Source organism: Babylonia areolata, chromosome 19 (assembly GCF_041734735.1).
Source record: "Babylonia areolata isolate BAREFJ2019XMU chromosome 19, ASM4173473v1, whole genome shotgun sequence".
Classification (NCBI taxonomy): Eukaryota; Metazoa; Mollusca; class Gastropoda; order Neogastropoda; family Buccinidae; genus Babylonia; species Babylonia areolata.
The window spans coordinates 15,669,900-15,684,633 of NC_134894.1; the positions used below are offsets into that span (position 1 = coordinate 15,669,900).

Genomic DNA, 14,734 nt, shown 5'->3' on the forward strand with positions numbered 1-14,734 from the left:
TATCCTTTATTCAGTAAATCAATCATTCAGCTAGTTCTTTTGTACCGTACCCCTTTTATAAATATAATAATACAACTTGGGTACACAGCTACAACAGTGTTGCCGACAGGATTTTGATCCACAGCAAAATAGATCCAAAATTATCCATTTTAATGTTACAATTCTTTTATCCAAATTTAACCCATCCCTAAACCACAGCCCTTTACCACCAAGTGTACTTTGTTACAACTTGGTGCTTGTGAGCAAGGATATTTAATTTTTCTTTAAAATATCTCTAATAATAAATCAAAGCCCCTTGCCAAGCTAACTCTATCACACACATGCGCGCGCGCACGCACACACGCACGCACATATATACATATACATATATATAGAGAGAGATATGACAGAAAGAGAGAGTGAGAATGAATGAGAATTTTACTCAACATATTCATGATTTAATAATACATATGATTAAATAACAGGCCTACAAAAAAACAAAAAACAAAACAAAACAAAAAAAAAAGAAAAAAAAAAGGGCTGCCGCTGAGGAGAGGGGTAGAAAGGAAAAGGTCAGTTTAAAATGTCTCATTTTTGTTCTTCCGAATGGGAGTGTCGCGCACTTTGGAGTATATCTACTTTTGGGGCTTCCTGCATTGCTCCTGGCAATAATTCCATATATATATATATATATTTATATATATATACATTCTACTGATACTGATATATCATGTATTGTGGTGCTCTAGTTTCGTTTTGTTTCTAGGCCCAATCAGTGTCACCACTCAGCGGAGTCAAACGGGGAATTCCAGAAGCACAGCAGAGACAGTGCCTTCCACTACAGATGACGCTGATGAGTCTGGCAGCTCTGCCAAGAACACCCCTGCTGATTCAGTCAAACATGAAAAACCTCACGCAAGAAAACTCGAAGGTTCCACGGATAAAACAACAGAAACAGACAAGGAAGACGAACTTGGCTGGGAAGATTTCAAAAATTGGTGGTAAATCTCTTTGCACGCACGCACGCACGCACGCACGCCTGAAAAACACCAAATAACTTTTTTTTTTTAATTTAAAAAAACCAAAAAAAACTGACATGACTTTCAAGTATTTTTCCTCATCGCTGCCTCAGACAGCATTTTTAAACACTTCAAAGCTAAAGATGTTGAGATGAAACTTAAACAGATCGGAAAAAAAATCATAAGGTTATTGACACACACATTTTAATTATATGCTATACTTTTTAGCAAACTCAACAGCCGACCAACATGCTTTGTAATGGCGGAAGCTGTTTGAAATATGAATCCTTGACTAAACGATGATAAATGCTTTAAAGAGCTACATACTAAACCAATACATATCACTAAAAAATTGTTTTTGGAAAAGCCAGCATACGCACTACATCACTCAAAAAAGCCAGCATACTCACTACATGATAAAGAATAATGAAATATAACACATAAACAGTAATCCAAGGCCCGAACTGTATTGTTTTAAAAATAGAGGTGGTAGGTACCCCAGCAGGTACCCTAGGTAACCGGATGAAAATGTACAAAGGGTGAAAACAGCTGTCAGCTGGAATCCATAGAATCAACAACTTTTCTTCTTCTTTTCTTCCTGTTTGCTTTGTAATGTGCTACAATTAAATGTCTTCAAATAAACAGAAATGAGTCATGGGAAATCTTAAAACCAAACACATTGACCCATGCATTCATCACACACACACACACACACACATAGATGTACAGTTATGCATGCATGTATATGTAAACACACACTCAGTCACTTGCATATTAGTAAGCATGACACACAGTCAAACAGTCACCTGCATATTAGTAAGCATGACACAAAAACATTACTCACAAACACATTCAGCTTTTCTCAGTTAGTTTAATTCATCACACACACACACACACACACGTGTGTGGACTTTTTTTCTTCCCTGTGCCCAGAAAAATAGATAGGCTTGCAATAAACATTAACATAGCCCAAAGTTGAAAATGTTTTGAAGGGGGCATGCTTACTGGCAAAAGAAAATAATGAGCTGAAGATTTACTAACATCAGTCATGATGTAATGAATGGTCACTCTTGACTTTGTATGCCCAGGACCATTGGAAGGATCGTTGGAGTTGTACTGGGAGGACTTGGAGGGATCTCAGCGGTCTTCGTGACAGTGAAAATAGCCAGTTCAGGGGCCTGCTGTTGCTGTAATAACTCATGTAACTGAACAACCCGTCGATTTTTGACTCACTTGTGTAAACAAAGTGAGTCTATGTTTTAACCTGGTGTTCGGTTGTCTGTCTGTGTGTGTGTGTGTGTGTCCGTGGTAAACTTTAACATTGACATTTTCTCTGCAAATACTTTGTCAGTTGACACCAAATTAGGCATAAAAATAGGAAAAATTCAGTTCTTTCCAGTCATCTTGTTTAAAACAATATTGCACCTCTGGGATGGGCACAAAAATATAAAAAATGAAGCCTAATTATATGCAAACTGCATTTACTGTTATATTTATAATTTTTGTATTCTCTAAACTTGGCACTCTGATCTGATATTCTGACCCAACAACAAGAGCAGTCATTATTATCATTTTTTGTTCAAGCAGGAACTTCTTTTGCTAAGCATGGAAGTTTTATTTATTTTGCAAACGTTTTGGTGCAGATAGTAAATAAGGGAAATTACTCTGTAATTATGCTAGGGGACTTAATTCTCTTTCAACTGATCTTTCTCATCTTAAACATTACATTTTGAAATTATACACAATACATAAAGAGCTTGGATTTTTTTTTTTCAGTGTATCACAAGTGAGTCTTGAAGGCCTTGCCTCTCTTGTCAATCCGTTGTACTGCTGATGAAAGCAACAAAATTTTGCAAAACGTTTTACTTTATTTCTCATTTTCTCACAAACAAAACTCAGGTTGGGCTGTATATATAATGGTGAGCTGCAGACATAATGTGTGAAAACCTCTTCATGTCACTCTAAAAGAATTGGGTCATTCATCAACACTGTATATGGAAAGTATAATTGAAATTGTCTACCAATTGGAAAGAATGTATTAAGTGTTTCTGCTTTTTCCAAATCGTTTTCTGCTAAGCTTCCATCTTCCTTTTTCAGTACCCCTATTCCAGTACTAAGTTTCGTTTAGTGAGTCTATGTAATGGCATTCTGTCAGTGTGTGTGTGTGTGTGTGTGTGTGTGTGTGTGTGTGTTGTAAAATTCATTTACTAAGGACGGCTTTTGTACTTTTTTAAAATGTACTTGTTGATATATATCATTGAATAGTTTGTCTACATTAGTTTTCAGTTGATTTGCATAGCAGCAATTTCCTTTGCGGGTTAATATTCTATATGCTTATCAATAAATTTGAATATTTTTCTTAGGTGTGATGACTTTTATTTCTTTCAAGAATATTTCGATTGTTTGATTAATTACTCTAGGTTTATTATGGAAAACTTCCTTGTCAAAGAATACATATTTACAGAGGAAAACATGCTTCTCAAAGAAAACAGGTTTACAAAGGTGAAAAAATGTTTGTCAAAAGATTAACATCAAACAACCTGGCACATGATACTGATATTTTTTCTAGAAGGAATGTGGTCCTCATAAAATCAGCAAACTTGTTACAATGATTTGTCACGGTGAAAACAAAACTGGAGAAAAGAAAGAAAACAAACATGGTCAGAGATCAAAATTCAAGGTCACAGCTTGGCATATTGGGAAAGTAGGATGACAGAACTTTGTTTTTTCATACCAATTTCATTCAAAATGGTTTACCATATACTAATTTGTTTTGGCCAGAACATCAATGCATTGTAAATTAAGAGGTCGAAAGTCAATGTTACATCAGTGTTTTTCTTTTTTTGCGGATTGTATGTTTTGAAGTTATTTTCACGATTCCTTTGTTGGGTTTTAGTGTGTCTTTTTGCCATATTACCTGTTTTGCAGTGTGTGTGTGTGTGTGTTTCTTTGTTATTTTTCTTTTCTTCATTTTTTTTTTATTGAGGTGGGGGTGGGGGTTGCGGGTCCTTATGATTCCTTTGTTGCACTTGGAAAATAGTTACAGCTTTTATTACCTCTATTGAATTCTTGTATTGAATTCTTCCATGGATTATAATTGTAGTAATATTCATTTGGTCAGAACAGCATTAATAATTGTTGTTAATGTACTTATCTTTCATTGAATAATTTGTCTGCATAAGTTTTCAGTGTGATTTGTGTGGGGAAGCCATTTCCCTCAGACCTTAGCCTAATATTTTATGTGCTTATCAATGAATGTGAACATTTTTCTGATGTGTTATGAAATGTATTTCTTTCAAGAACATTTTGGATGCTTGATTTTACTCTAGATTTACAGAGGAAAAATTATTATAATTACTTGTTGAAAAGTATAGATTTACAGCACACAAAAAAACTTGTGAAAGAACGCAGATTTACAATGCTCAAATGAAGCAGTCTATACGTTGTATAAAATCTTTGTATGAGAATCAGTTGCAGATAATCATGTCCAAAAAGAGGGTGAATACTGACAGTGTGTACATAGTATTTCATAGTGTCCACTGAAATTGTACCCAATTATTGTCAGTAAATCTCATTCAATGATTCTGCTGTTGACATCAATATTAATAAGGTGAAGAAAAATTGAAAAGAAAAATGTATCACACAGTTAAACATGAGTCACTCCAGATTTTTTCTGCACAGCACAGGCTTGTAATGTATTTTTCTCTGACATGTTAAGCCATCTTTCATGGACTGTCAATGGAGTTATGTCTGTAGTAACTCCGTGAAGTTCACAAGTAGTGCGTCTGTGTAATGTTAATTGAGTGCTGTCTATTAGTATTACGCTTCTTGGTTTTCTTGTAACTGTTTGACACAAAAGCTGCTTGGAAAGTAAAATAAAAGGTGTCTGATTTTCTTTTTCTTTTCTTTTTTTCTTAATTGAATATTTGACGAAACCCTGCATGCTGCAGCACTTACCTAGACAATTCCATTGTCGAACTGGTAATTTGCATGAAGAGAAATATCCTGCAGTCCGTCCTGATCATTTTCATCAGCTGTCCCCCTTCATCCAATCTACTCAGTTCAACTGAAAAGTGAAAGTAACCAGTCTCTGTGGCGAAGAAGTTTGCATCCAGACTGATTGTTGGGAAGATGCAGTTCATGCTTCAGCAGATACAGGGGTGGAGGTGGGGGTGAGGGTTGCCTAGGGCCGGTTCCTACGCAGAGTTCAGCGTGTGCTATGGACTCATATGGGAAGACCGGGAACATACTGTCAAGTGTACCGATGTGTATTTGGGAGACTGCTCAGATTTCCTACACAACTGCAAATGTATTCATCTCTCGGGCCAGAATTGAAGCCAGAATTATTTTAAGGGTACAGCTTTGTCAAGAAGTCCTGAACCTTGATTGAATTCCCTGGCAGCATGCTTATATGCTCCAATCATCATCATCAAATCACAGAACATAAAATAGCCTAATGTTCAGGGTACACACACACACACACACACAAAAGTGAAAAGGTACAAAGGAAATAGCTGATCTGGAACATAAATTTGGGTTTAGTTTCCTTCCTAAATGAGGCATTTCATTTCACACTTCGGTTTCAGTTGGCTTAAAAGACTAAGATGATGTGGATAGCTGATGGAAATTATTAGAACACATTCTGCAAGAAAGTAAATTACTTTATTGACAATGTTTGGTAGTCTAGAAACATGATCCTTTTTTTTCTTTTTCTTATTTTTCACAAAGTAATTTGCATGTTATTGGAATTCACTGCCTGCATGCAACAAAAGAACAAGAATTACACTCATCTTTCAAATAACAAATAGGACATAAGTTATTCATTGTAACTGATTATTATTTTGGCAAGCTATGTTAGCAAATAAAAAAAACATACACCTTTTGCTTGACTTGAAGACTGGTTGGTTGCATTGGTTGATTGTATATGTGGTGTTCATCATGTGTTCTAAAAAAACAATATGCTGAAGCCTGGATTAGTTTTCTAAATTATCCTACCCTGTTTCTATCAGTACTGTCCTTTTTTCTTCACACACACACACACACACACACACACATACACACACACACACACACACAAACATGCACATGAAAAACACATGTCAGTTTATACCTGTTGAACTTGACGAAAATAAAACAGATTATAAGTTTATGATAACAATCCCAACTCTCGCGGACAAAGCAAAAATACAGCCACTTGTTTTTCTTTTCTTTTTTTTCTTTTTTACAAGAGTTAAAACTTGAATTAAACATTCTGTTGACACTTGAGGCTGAAAAATCTAGAAGACTATTTATAAATTACAAGCAATCAAAATCATATCTAAATGACTAAAATGTTAACTTTTCTTCAAAGACTGTGATCATTTTTAATTATAAATTCCATGATAACATTTCAGATGCAATTAGCAGACTGCCATTATCATCAATAATAATTCCACTACAAAAATCTTACAAGAAAAGCTTCACTCTTTAAAACCTACACAAACCTACACATGTAAAATTCTGATAGAGCCAGCGGCGATCCTTCACAAAGAACATTACAATGAGCACTTAGTTACTGCAATATGTGCACACATACACAAAAATTAATGCACATAAACAAGCCCTTTCTCCCTCTCTCTCTCTCTCTCTCTCTCACACACACACAGTGATATGAACACACACGCACACGATGTGCACAAATTCATGAAGGAGGTCCAAATTTCTCCATGGTCAGTGTGACAAGCTGAAGGTGCTCCAGAAACGAGTTGGCGCTGACTCGCAGGAGTCTGGCTTCTTGTGACTGCAAAACCCTGTACACACAGCAATACAAATGTTGTGAATACAATTCAAAACATCATGAGAAACAGACCGCAAATGTTCCACAATTCCTGATTAATAAACATTCCGCAAATTCAATTTTGAATTTTCTTCACTTTGAAAATACAGCTGGGACATAGCGAACTCGTAGTTTGGACAGGACAGGAATCCAGACCCCTGCTGGAGTCTGCACCAGTGGGTCGCGGTAAAGTATGCGCAATTAAATTTGAATTTTCTTCCCTTTGAAAATACAGGAGGTGTGAAAATGAATCTGAAATCAAGAGCGATTTGATTAAAAATACAGAGAGAACATGCTTATGTATGTATGTATGTACCCTCTAACAGCACACTGCAATGAAAACAAGGTTTAAAGTACAAGCATGTTCTTCAAAATGGAAGAGACACCATCAGACTGTGTGCCTTCAGGGCCTGCAATACGTATAGGGATTGTCAACCAAAAATGCAATAAACAAATATTATTGTAAATATATTAAAATATAATATAAAAAATATTTTAAAATGCTAATGATTGAAATAAACTTAGAATAAAAATGGTCTATTTTCAGAGAACTTGTGCACATGCACACACACACACACACATATAACATGCACCAATTTGTATTCTCGCACTCACAGACATCCAGGCCCAACACTCCACAGACACACATATGGTGCATGCATAGCTACGCCACACCCCCCCATACATCATGATATTCACGTGTCTAATATATAATATATATACAGACTTTTCAACAACTCAATTAATGTATGATCTGTAGTGAACTGAAATAAATATTATGCATGTTTTTAACATTGATTCGATCAAACTGGTGAGCTCTTTGTTTTTAAATCCTAACTTGGGACCTCAGCAAACAGTCTTTTACGTTGGTTTAAAAAGAATCTCAGTGTGTACATGTGTGGGTGTGTGTGTGTGTGTGTGTGAGTGTGTGTGTGTGTGTGTGTGTGTGTGTGTGTTTGTGATCATGTGTATGACTATGAATGCATGCATATGTGTGTACACACACATGTATGTAAGTTGTTGGGTTTTTTTTGTAAGTGTGCAAGTGTGTGCATTGGCACAGTGTACATTGCAAGAGTGCGCACACACACTGAACGCATGACAGCCACAACGATGACTTGACCATTGGTATACAACAAGTGAACAACCCTCTAAAGACTTCTGAACACAGTGTACATCAACTGACACAGCACAACAGGTAGGCACGCAAAGCTAGGTCAGCATTTCCAGTTTATGCCTCAGTCAAAACATCTGCTAATTCTCTGACTGACAGCCTTGAGTCAAACAAACATGTGCTGAGTCTCTGGCAGCTTGAATAAAACAATAACATGTGCCAAAAGTATCACATTTTTTATATGGATTAGAATGCAAATTTATCAAAGTAAAGCTTTTATCATTGATAATCATTCACACATACATGTGAGCGCAATTATCATATGTGTGCTGATTTGAAAATAATATATATCTCAGTAACTCCCTCCCTTGCAACCCCCCTTGGCCTACTCCTCCCAAAGGAAACTGAACTGAAAGCTGAAAATGACTTGCTGCTGACTCTACAGTAGAGAATTCTTTTGATGGCCCCCAAAGGCATATCTCTTCTGATCAGCAGTGATTACTCCTAAGTTTGCTCAATAAGAACAACAACTCAATTCAGGTAAAAGATTTGGACCCTTACACTGAGAGAACATTGCCTGTGTGCATGATAGTCTTGGTAACACCACCACGTCTTGGTTCCTTGTCAACACTCAGTGTGTTGGCAGCAATTTCTGCGTACCGAGCATCAGGGAAGGTTACCTCAAGATGACTGTGCGTGTGTCAAGGCAAAATGAACTATTTGAAGACTTGCTGAAAAAGACTGAAGTTAACTGTTGCATAATTACTATAAGTGTATAAGTCAAGTTAAGTCAGGGAATTTATTTAAGACTTCAAAAAGTTTTACATGGCTGCTGCATGAATTAATAATTGTAATACTATCGCAATTACTAATTCAGGCAGCAGCCATATAAAACCTTTTGAAGTCTTAAATTCCTCTTCACATGATATGCAACAATAAATGAATAATAATAATAGATAGTAGTTTGTACTCGTATGGTGCAAACTCCCCATGTAATGTGCTCTAAGCGTCTTACATAAAACAACTCATATACAATGGAGCATAATATCATACCTCTGCACATGAAAAATCAACACATATATATGTGTATTTATACACAAAGACAAGACTACAAATTGCAGGTATGAAGAATCACACACACACACACACACAAATACACTACACACGAACACATCCCCCCCCCCTTCCCCCCCCCCCTCCCATGCAGACAATTAGCAATGCTTCAACACACCTAAAGTCTTGTTGAATAGATGGGTTTTCACACACACACACAAACAATAATACATATATAATTATACACATGAGCATACATTCAAACATACATATGTACATACCAGCCACCCACCCCCAACCTAACACAAGTCTGCACACATGCAAGCGTACGTCTACAAACATAGGTATATAAAGAAAGTCAAGCACACCACACGCACAGGAGTATACTGTTTCGATTGACCTGCCAAAACAAAAGTTTTGCCGAGAGAAGAGAAGGGGTGAGTTCTGAGGCTAGATAGATTTGAGAAGTTTGTTCTGTGATCTATTCTTGTGTAACGCATACATATTTTTCTGATGAAAGCATTGCTCAGTATCCATTATATATTTTTGTGTGCAGTAAAATGGAACCTTTTGGTGGTTAACAGTAGCTCAAGGAGTCGTCACTGCATTCGGAGAAATCCATATACGCTACACCACATCTGCCACGCTGATATCTGGCAAGCAGCGTAACCGAACACGCTAAGTCAGGCCTTGAGACAAAATAGAAAAAAGAAGCAGAAAAAAGAAATAAAAATAAAAATAAAATAAAATAAAAAGAAATAAATTGAAATAAAAATAAAAGAAAATAAAAAGAAATAAATAAACGTTTTCAAAAAACATTTGAAAAAAAACAACCAAATAAATTACTTTTTTTTTTTAATTTAAAAAAGAATAAAATCTAAAGAAAATAGAATAAAATGACAATAATGATAATAAATAAATAAATAAGCACATAAATGTAAAACACGCACACACACACACACATACACACACACAAACAGACATGTAACAAACATGCAGTTTCACAGATATGAAAGCACAAGCAGAAGTGCACAGGCCCAAATATACATAAACATACATGAGCCCCGACACACACGCACACACACACCATCTCCCAAATTATCCAACACCCCCGCCCCCTTCCCCACACACATTTCTAGGCTACGTATCGCAGCCTCCAAGGCACACATACATGCATATGCCCATACCACCACCACCACCACCCACACACACATACAAATGCACACCTGCACGTTCCAATATTTTGATGCTCCCACAATAGAAATGCATACACACATACCTCATCCTCTACACACCCTCATCCACGCCCACAAAGTTAAGCAAATGTACACATGTATGTGCTCGCAAGTGCACAGAGCTCTCCTGACACGTGTGTACACTTACACACTTGCGCGTGCACACACACATGCACACGCGCGCACACACACACGGTCTGCCACTGATTGGCCGCAAGAGTGGTGGGAAAAGAGTTCTGATGTCAGGAACGTACAAGGCGTCTAGTGTGTTGCTCAGTCTATTGTATCTTTGTATGGTTTTTCAACGATATACTTATATAAACGTTGTTGATCTACCTAACAAGTTTGATTTACACTATTTACACCTTCAGTGCGCTATTTGATTATCTTTTGTAATAATTTGTACTTTTGCGTTGCATGCATTATATCTTCTGTCCTGACAATTATGACCAATACGCGTAATCTTTGGCCATCAAAAGATGGCTTGAGAGTTGGGTATCTCAATATAAATCATGTGGTAAATAAATTAAGTGATGTGTCCCATATATTGTATAATTCTGGTAAAGGCTTTCATATATTTGGTTTCGCAGAATCAAAATTATCTCAGCACATATCTGACTCAGAACTTATAATGCAAAACTACCATTTTATTCGCAAAGATCCAGTCAATCCGAAAGAAACAGGTCTACTTGTATACGTTCATCAAAACAATTTTAGGAGACTGGAAGCACTAGAGAATTATCACGTGGAGTCAGTGTGGATTGAAGTTCAGTTGAAAAGATCGAAACCAATTGTATTAGGTTTTATCTATTGAAACCCTGCTGAACGTGTAGATTGGACTGATAAATTTACAAATATGATGGATGATCTTTTGATTTCGCAAGTATCTGATGAAATTATCTTAATGGGTGATTTCAACATAGATCTGATGAAATTCAGTAATGCTTGGACTAATATTTATGAATCATTTAATCTAACTCAGCTAATTGACAGACCCACATGGATTACTTCTACATCTGCAACACTAATTGATCATATCTATGCTTCCTCGACTAACAGTATAACAGAATTATGCTCACCAACATTTGGATGCAGTGATCGTTTACCAATCTGCTTCACATGGGCAAAACGTGGCATTAAAGTTCCCCAAAACTACCATAAGATTATCAATTATAGAAGTTTCTCATGTTTTGATAAAGATCTCTTTTTGTTTGATTTAATGAATTCCTGTCTGCCATCTGTTTACCAGTTTACTAATCCTGACGAAGCACTTGAAGTCTGGTGTCACAATTTTCTAAATGTTTATAACAAACATGCACCATTTAAAACAAAACGTGTCAAAAATTACCCACAGAAACCATGGATGACTCAAAGCATAGCAATCAAAATCAGTCAGAGAGATGAGCTTTTAGATAAGGGGAATCAAGAGGAATTCAAAACACAAAGAAATAAAGTTAATAGTTTAAAATGTTCAGCAAAAATTAAGCATTTTCATGAAATGATTTCCTCTAAAGCTGACAGCAGATCGATATGGAGAGCTATCAATCAGCTAACCAATAACAACAAAACTTCACAACACCCAATACCCAAAGATATCTCTGTGGAAAACCTAAATAGTCATTTTTTAATCTATCCAGCTCTATGATAAAATCCAACAAAACCAACGTTAATCAGTTAGATGTTCTAGAAGATTTCTGTTTGTCCAAAAATATCACATCCACTTTAAACATTCCCCCTATGTGTGTACATGAAGCATATAATGCTCTTGTTCACTTAAAACAGACAAGTACAAGAGGGCTTGATGACCTAGATGCAAAATTTTTTAAAATGGCTGCTCCAATTATCACTGAAACACTGACTTACATTTACAATTTACGTATATAAAAAAAATCAGGTCCCAAAGGCATTTAAAACTGCTAAAGTTGTACCCATACTTAGAATGGTAATCGTTCGGATCCCTCTAATTATAGGCCAATTTCTATATTATCTATACAATCTAAACCGTTAGAGAATCATTTGAAGAAACATATACTCAACCATTTCAATGAATTTAGTCTGTTTCACCCAAATCAATCAGGATTTAGGCCTAACCACTCCTGTCATACAGCACTAACCAACCTCGTTGATCAGTGACTTACTAATATTAACAACAATGAAATAACAGGTGTTCTTTTTGTAGATTTTGCAAAGGCATTTGATGTTATTGATCACACTCTTCTTATCAGAAAACTAAAAGCATATGGGTTATCTCACAATACTTTAAAGCTAATGTCTTTGTTTTTGTCCGACAGAAAGCAAATGGTTTCAGTTGATAGAGTCAAATCTCAGCTCTTACCCGTAAGTTACGGTGTTCCCCAAGGTTCTGTTCTAGGACCTATTTTATTTTCAATTTACATTAACGATTTACCCCTCTTTATTGAACCACCTTGTGAGTTATTTGCAGATGACACAACGATACACACTAAGCATCATAGAATAGAAAGAGTATCATCATCCTTGCAACAAAGTATTAATGATATAGTAACATGGTCTGAACTTAATCATATGTGCTTACAACCGAAAAAGACGAAATACATTGTCATTACCACAAGGCAAAAGCGCCAAAACCTACTGCCCACTCGTTCTCCATTGTATATCAATGGCGTAATGATTGAGGAAGTCAGTCATCATAAAGTACTTGGTCTTATTATTGACAATAACCTGTCATGGTCTCAACATGTTATGATGACTTGTAAAACTTTATCCAAAAAGATTCATCAACTTTCTAGAATCAAGCATTTCTTGAACAAGCATTGCCGTAAATTATTTTCCCATGCTTATATCAAACCACATGTAAATTATGCCTCAACAATATGGGATTCTGCCAGTGAAAATGTTTTAAAACAACTCATGAGTCTACATAGAAGAGCCTTAAAGCTGATACATCTGAAATCTTCGTCATTAACTGTCTCTGATTACAAAGATTTAGATATTCTGCCATTGAAATGGAAACACATTCATAATAAGGCGCTTTTCATGTTTAAGATCATGTCTGGTTTTGCCCCTCCATATCTAAACCAGCGATTCCTTACAAGTACTATACGTAACAACAAGATCATGGTTCCACTGCCAAGAATTGATTTATTCAAATCGAGTCTCACTTACTCTGGCGGTTGCCTCTGGAACAACATCTTAACTAGTTTTAATGTTCATACAAGTATCACAGTGTTCAAGAAAAGGTATCATGAATACCTGATAGAAAATTTTGCAAATTCTGTTTAGTATACCATATTATGTTATGTCATATGATATTACTGTATTTCACCACGTCTCACTCTATCTCTTTATCTCATCCTCTCTATAAATACTATCTCCTCTCTCTTCTGTCGCTTTTTTCCTCTCTCTCTCTCTCTCTCTCTCTCTCTCTCTCCCTCGCTCCGCATTTTTATAAATTACATGTTGTTTCTTATAAATATGATGCTTATTATAATGTTGTTTCTTTTCTCGTTTTTCTATGAATTTGTTAACGTTTCCTCATTTCTTGGAGTCTTCTTCATACCTTTTCTTTAGACATTTTTCCCTTTGAGGGCTGGAGAAAGCAATTGTTTGCTTACTCTAATGCTATCGGTAATAAGATCCATTCATTCATTCATTCATTTATTCCTTCCTTCCTTTCTTCATTCTCTCTCTCTCTCTCTCACTCACTCACTCTATCTCTCTCATTACCATACTCATATACATTATTGTCATTAATGCTGGTAGCATGATTATGTACTTGTAAATGCTACTGTGCAATTGAGTGTATTTGAATTTCATGTATGTTTTTTCTATAACCTTTTGTTATCTTGTGAACATTTTGATTTCATTTCTTTTTGCCCTGAGGGCTGGATGTAAAAAAGCATATGCATGCTTATTCCACTTCCCTCATTAAAATGATTCGTTCGTTCGTTAAAAAAAGATTCGTTCGTATCTGGAAAGGCTCAGAGATATCCTGGTCTGTTTTGAAGAAGTTTGCACAATGTTGGTTTGGAAATGATGCCAATATTCGTTTGATTTGCAAAGCATCGTGCTCTACCTTTCATGCTAGACTTACGGCCGCTCCCTCTCTCTTGGTCTACCTTTCTTTTTTTGAGGCGATCGATGGTGTGATGGCATTGTGCCTGTTCTTTTTGGTATTCTTTGACTTTCCTGAGGATTTCCGATTTTCTACTGATACTGGTGTTAACAAATCACATTAATTAATCTGTTCTCAGACAAACAAAATACAACAGGATGTCCAAAGAGAGCTGTGGAAAACAATACACCAATTAAAAGGATACACACTCGTGCCGTCAGTCGAACCCATCGTGTTGTATTTCGAAGCACGTTGTTTCTGTGTGTTATCTTCCCTGCGATTGTGACTTTTAACAATGTTTTCACCCCAACCATTACGTAAGGCATGCAAAACAGGCGCCCAAAACAGGTAATATCTAATTATCTGTCGTACAATGAAATTAAACACGTAGTGAAAATGCTAGCATAATTCAGTTGACTAGTTTGT

The 14,734-nt window shown here is 36.1% G+C and overlaps 1 protein-coding gene across 1 annotated transcript; it reads right to left on the bottom strand.

The window, feature by feature from the left end:
• Positions 1-6,028: 6,028 nt before the first annotated feature.
• On the bottom strand, positions 6,029-14,651 carry LOC143293499 (EKC/KEOPS complex subunit LAGE3-like). Its single transcript, XM_076604398.1, has 3 exons — positions 14,514-14,651; positions 8,489-8,617; positions 6,029-6,787 (listed from the first exon to the last, which is right to left on the bottom strand). Exons 1-3 carry the CDS (start codon positions 14,537-14,539, stop codon positions 6,679-6,681), a joined length of 264 nt encoding a protein of 87 aa, XP_076460513.1. The 5' UTR covers positions 14,540-14,651; the 3' UTR covers positions 6,029-6,678.
• Between the last annotated feature and the right edge of the window lie 83 nt (positions 14,652-14,734).

What these genes read in the sequence shown, in the direction of transcription:
- LOC143293499 (XM_076604398.1), bottom strand. Translation starts at nt 14,539, where the DNA reads ATGGGTTCGACTGACGGCACGAGTGT. An exon ending in TCGACTGACGGCACGAGTGT is followed by an intron (nt 8,618 to 14,513) that starts GTATCCTTTTAA and finishes ACACACGCACAG; the next exon opens with TCATCTTGAGGTAACCTTCC. An exon ending in ACAGGCAATGTTCTCTCAGT is followed by an intron (nt 6,788 to 8,488) that starts GTAAGGGTCCAA and finishes CTGTGTGTACAG; the next exon opens with GGTTTTGCAGTCACAAGAAG.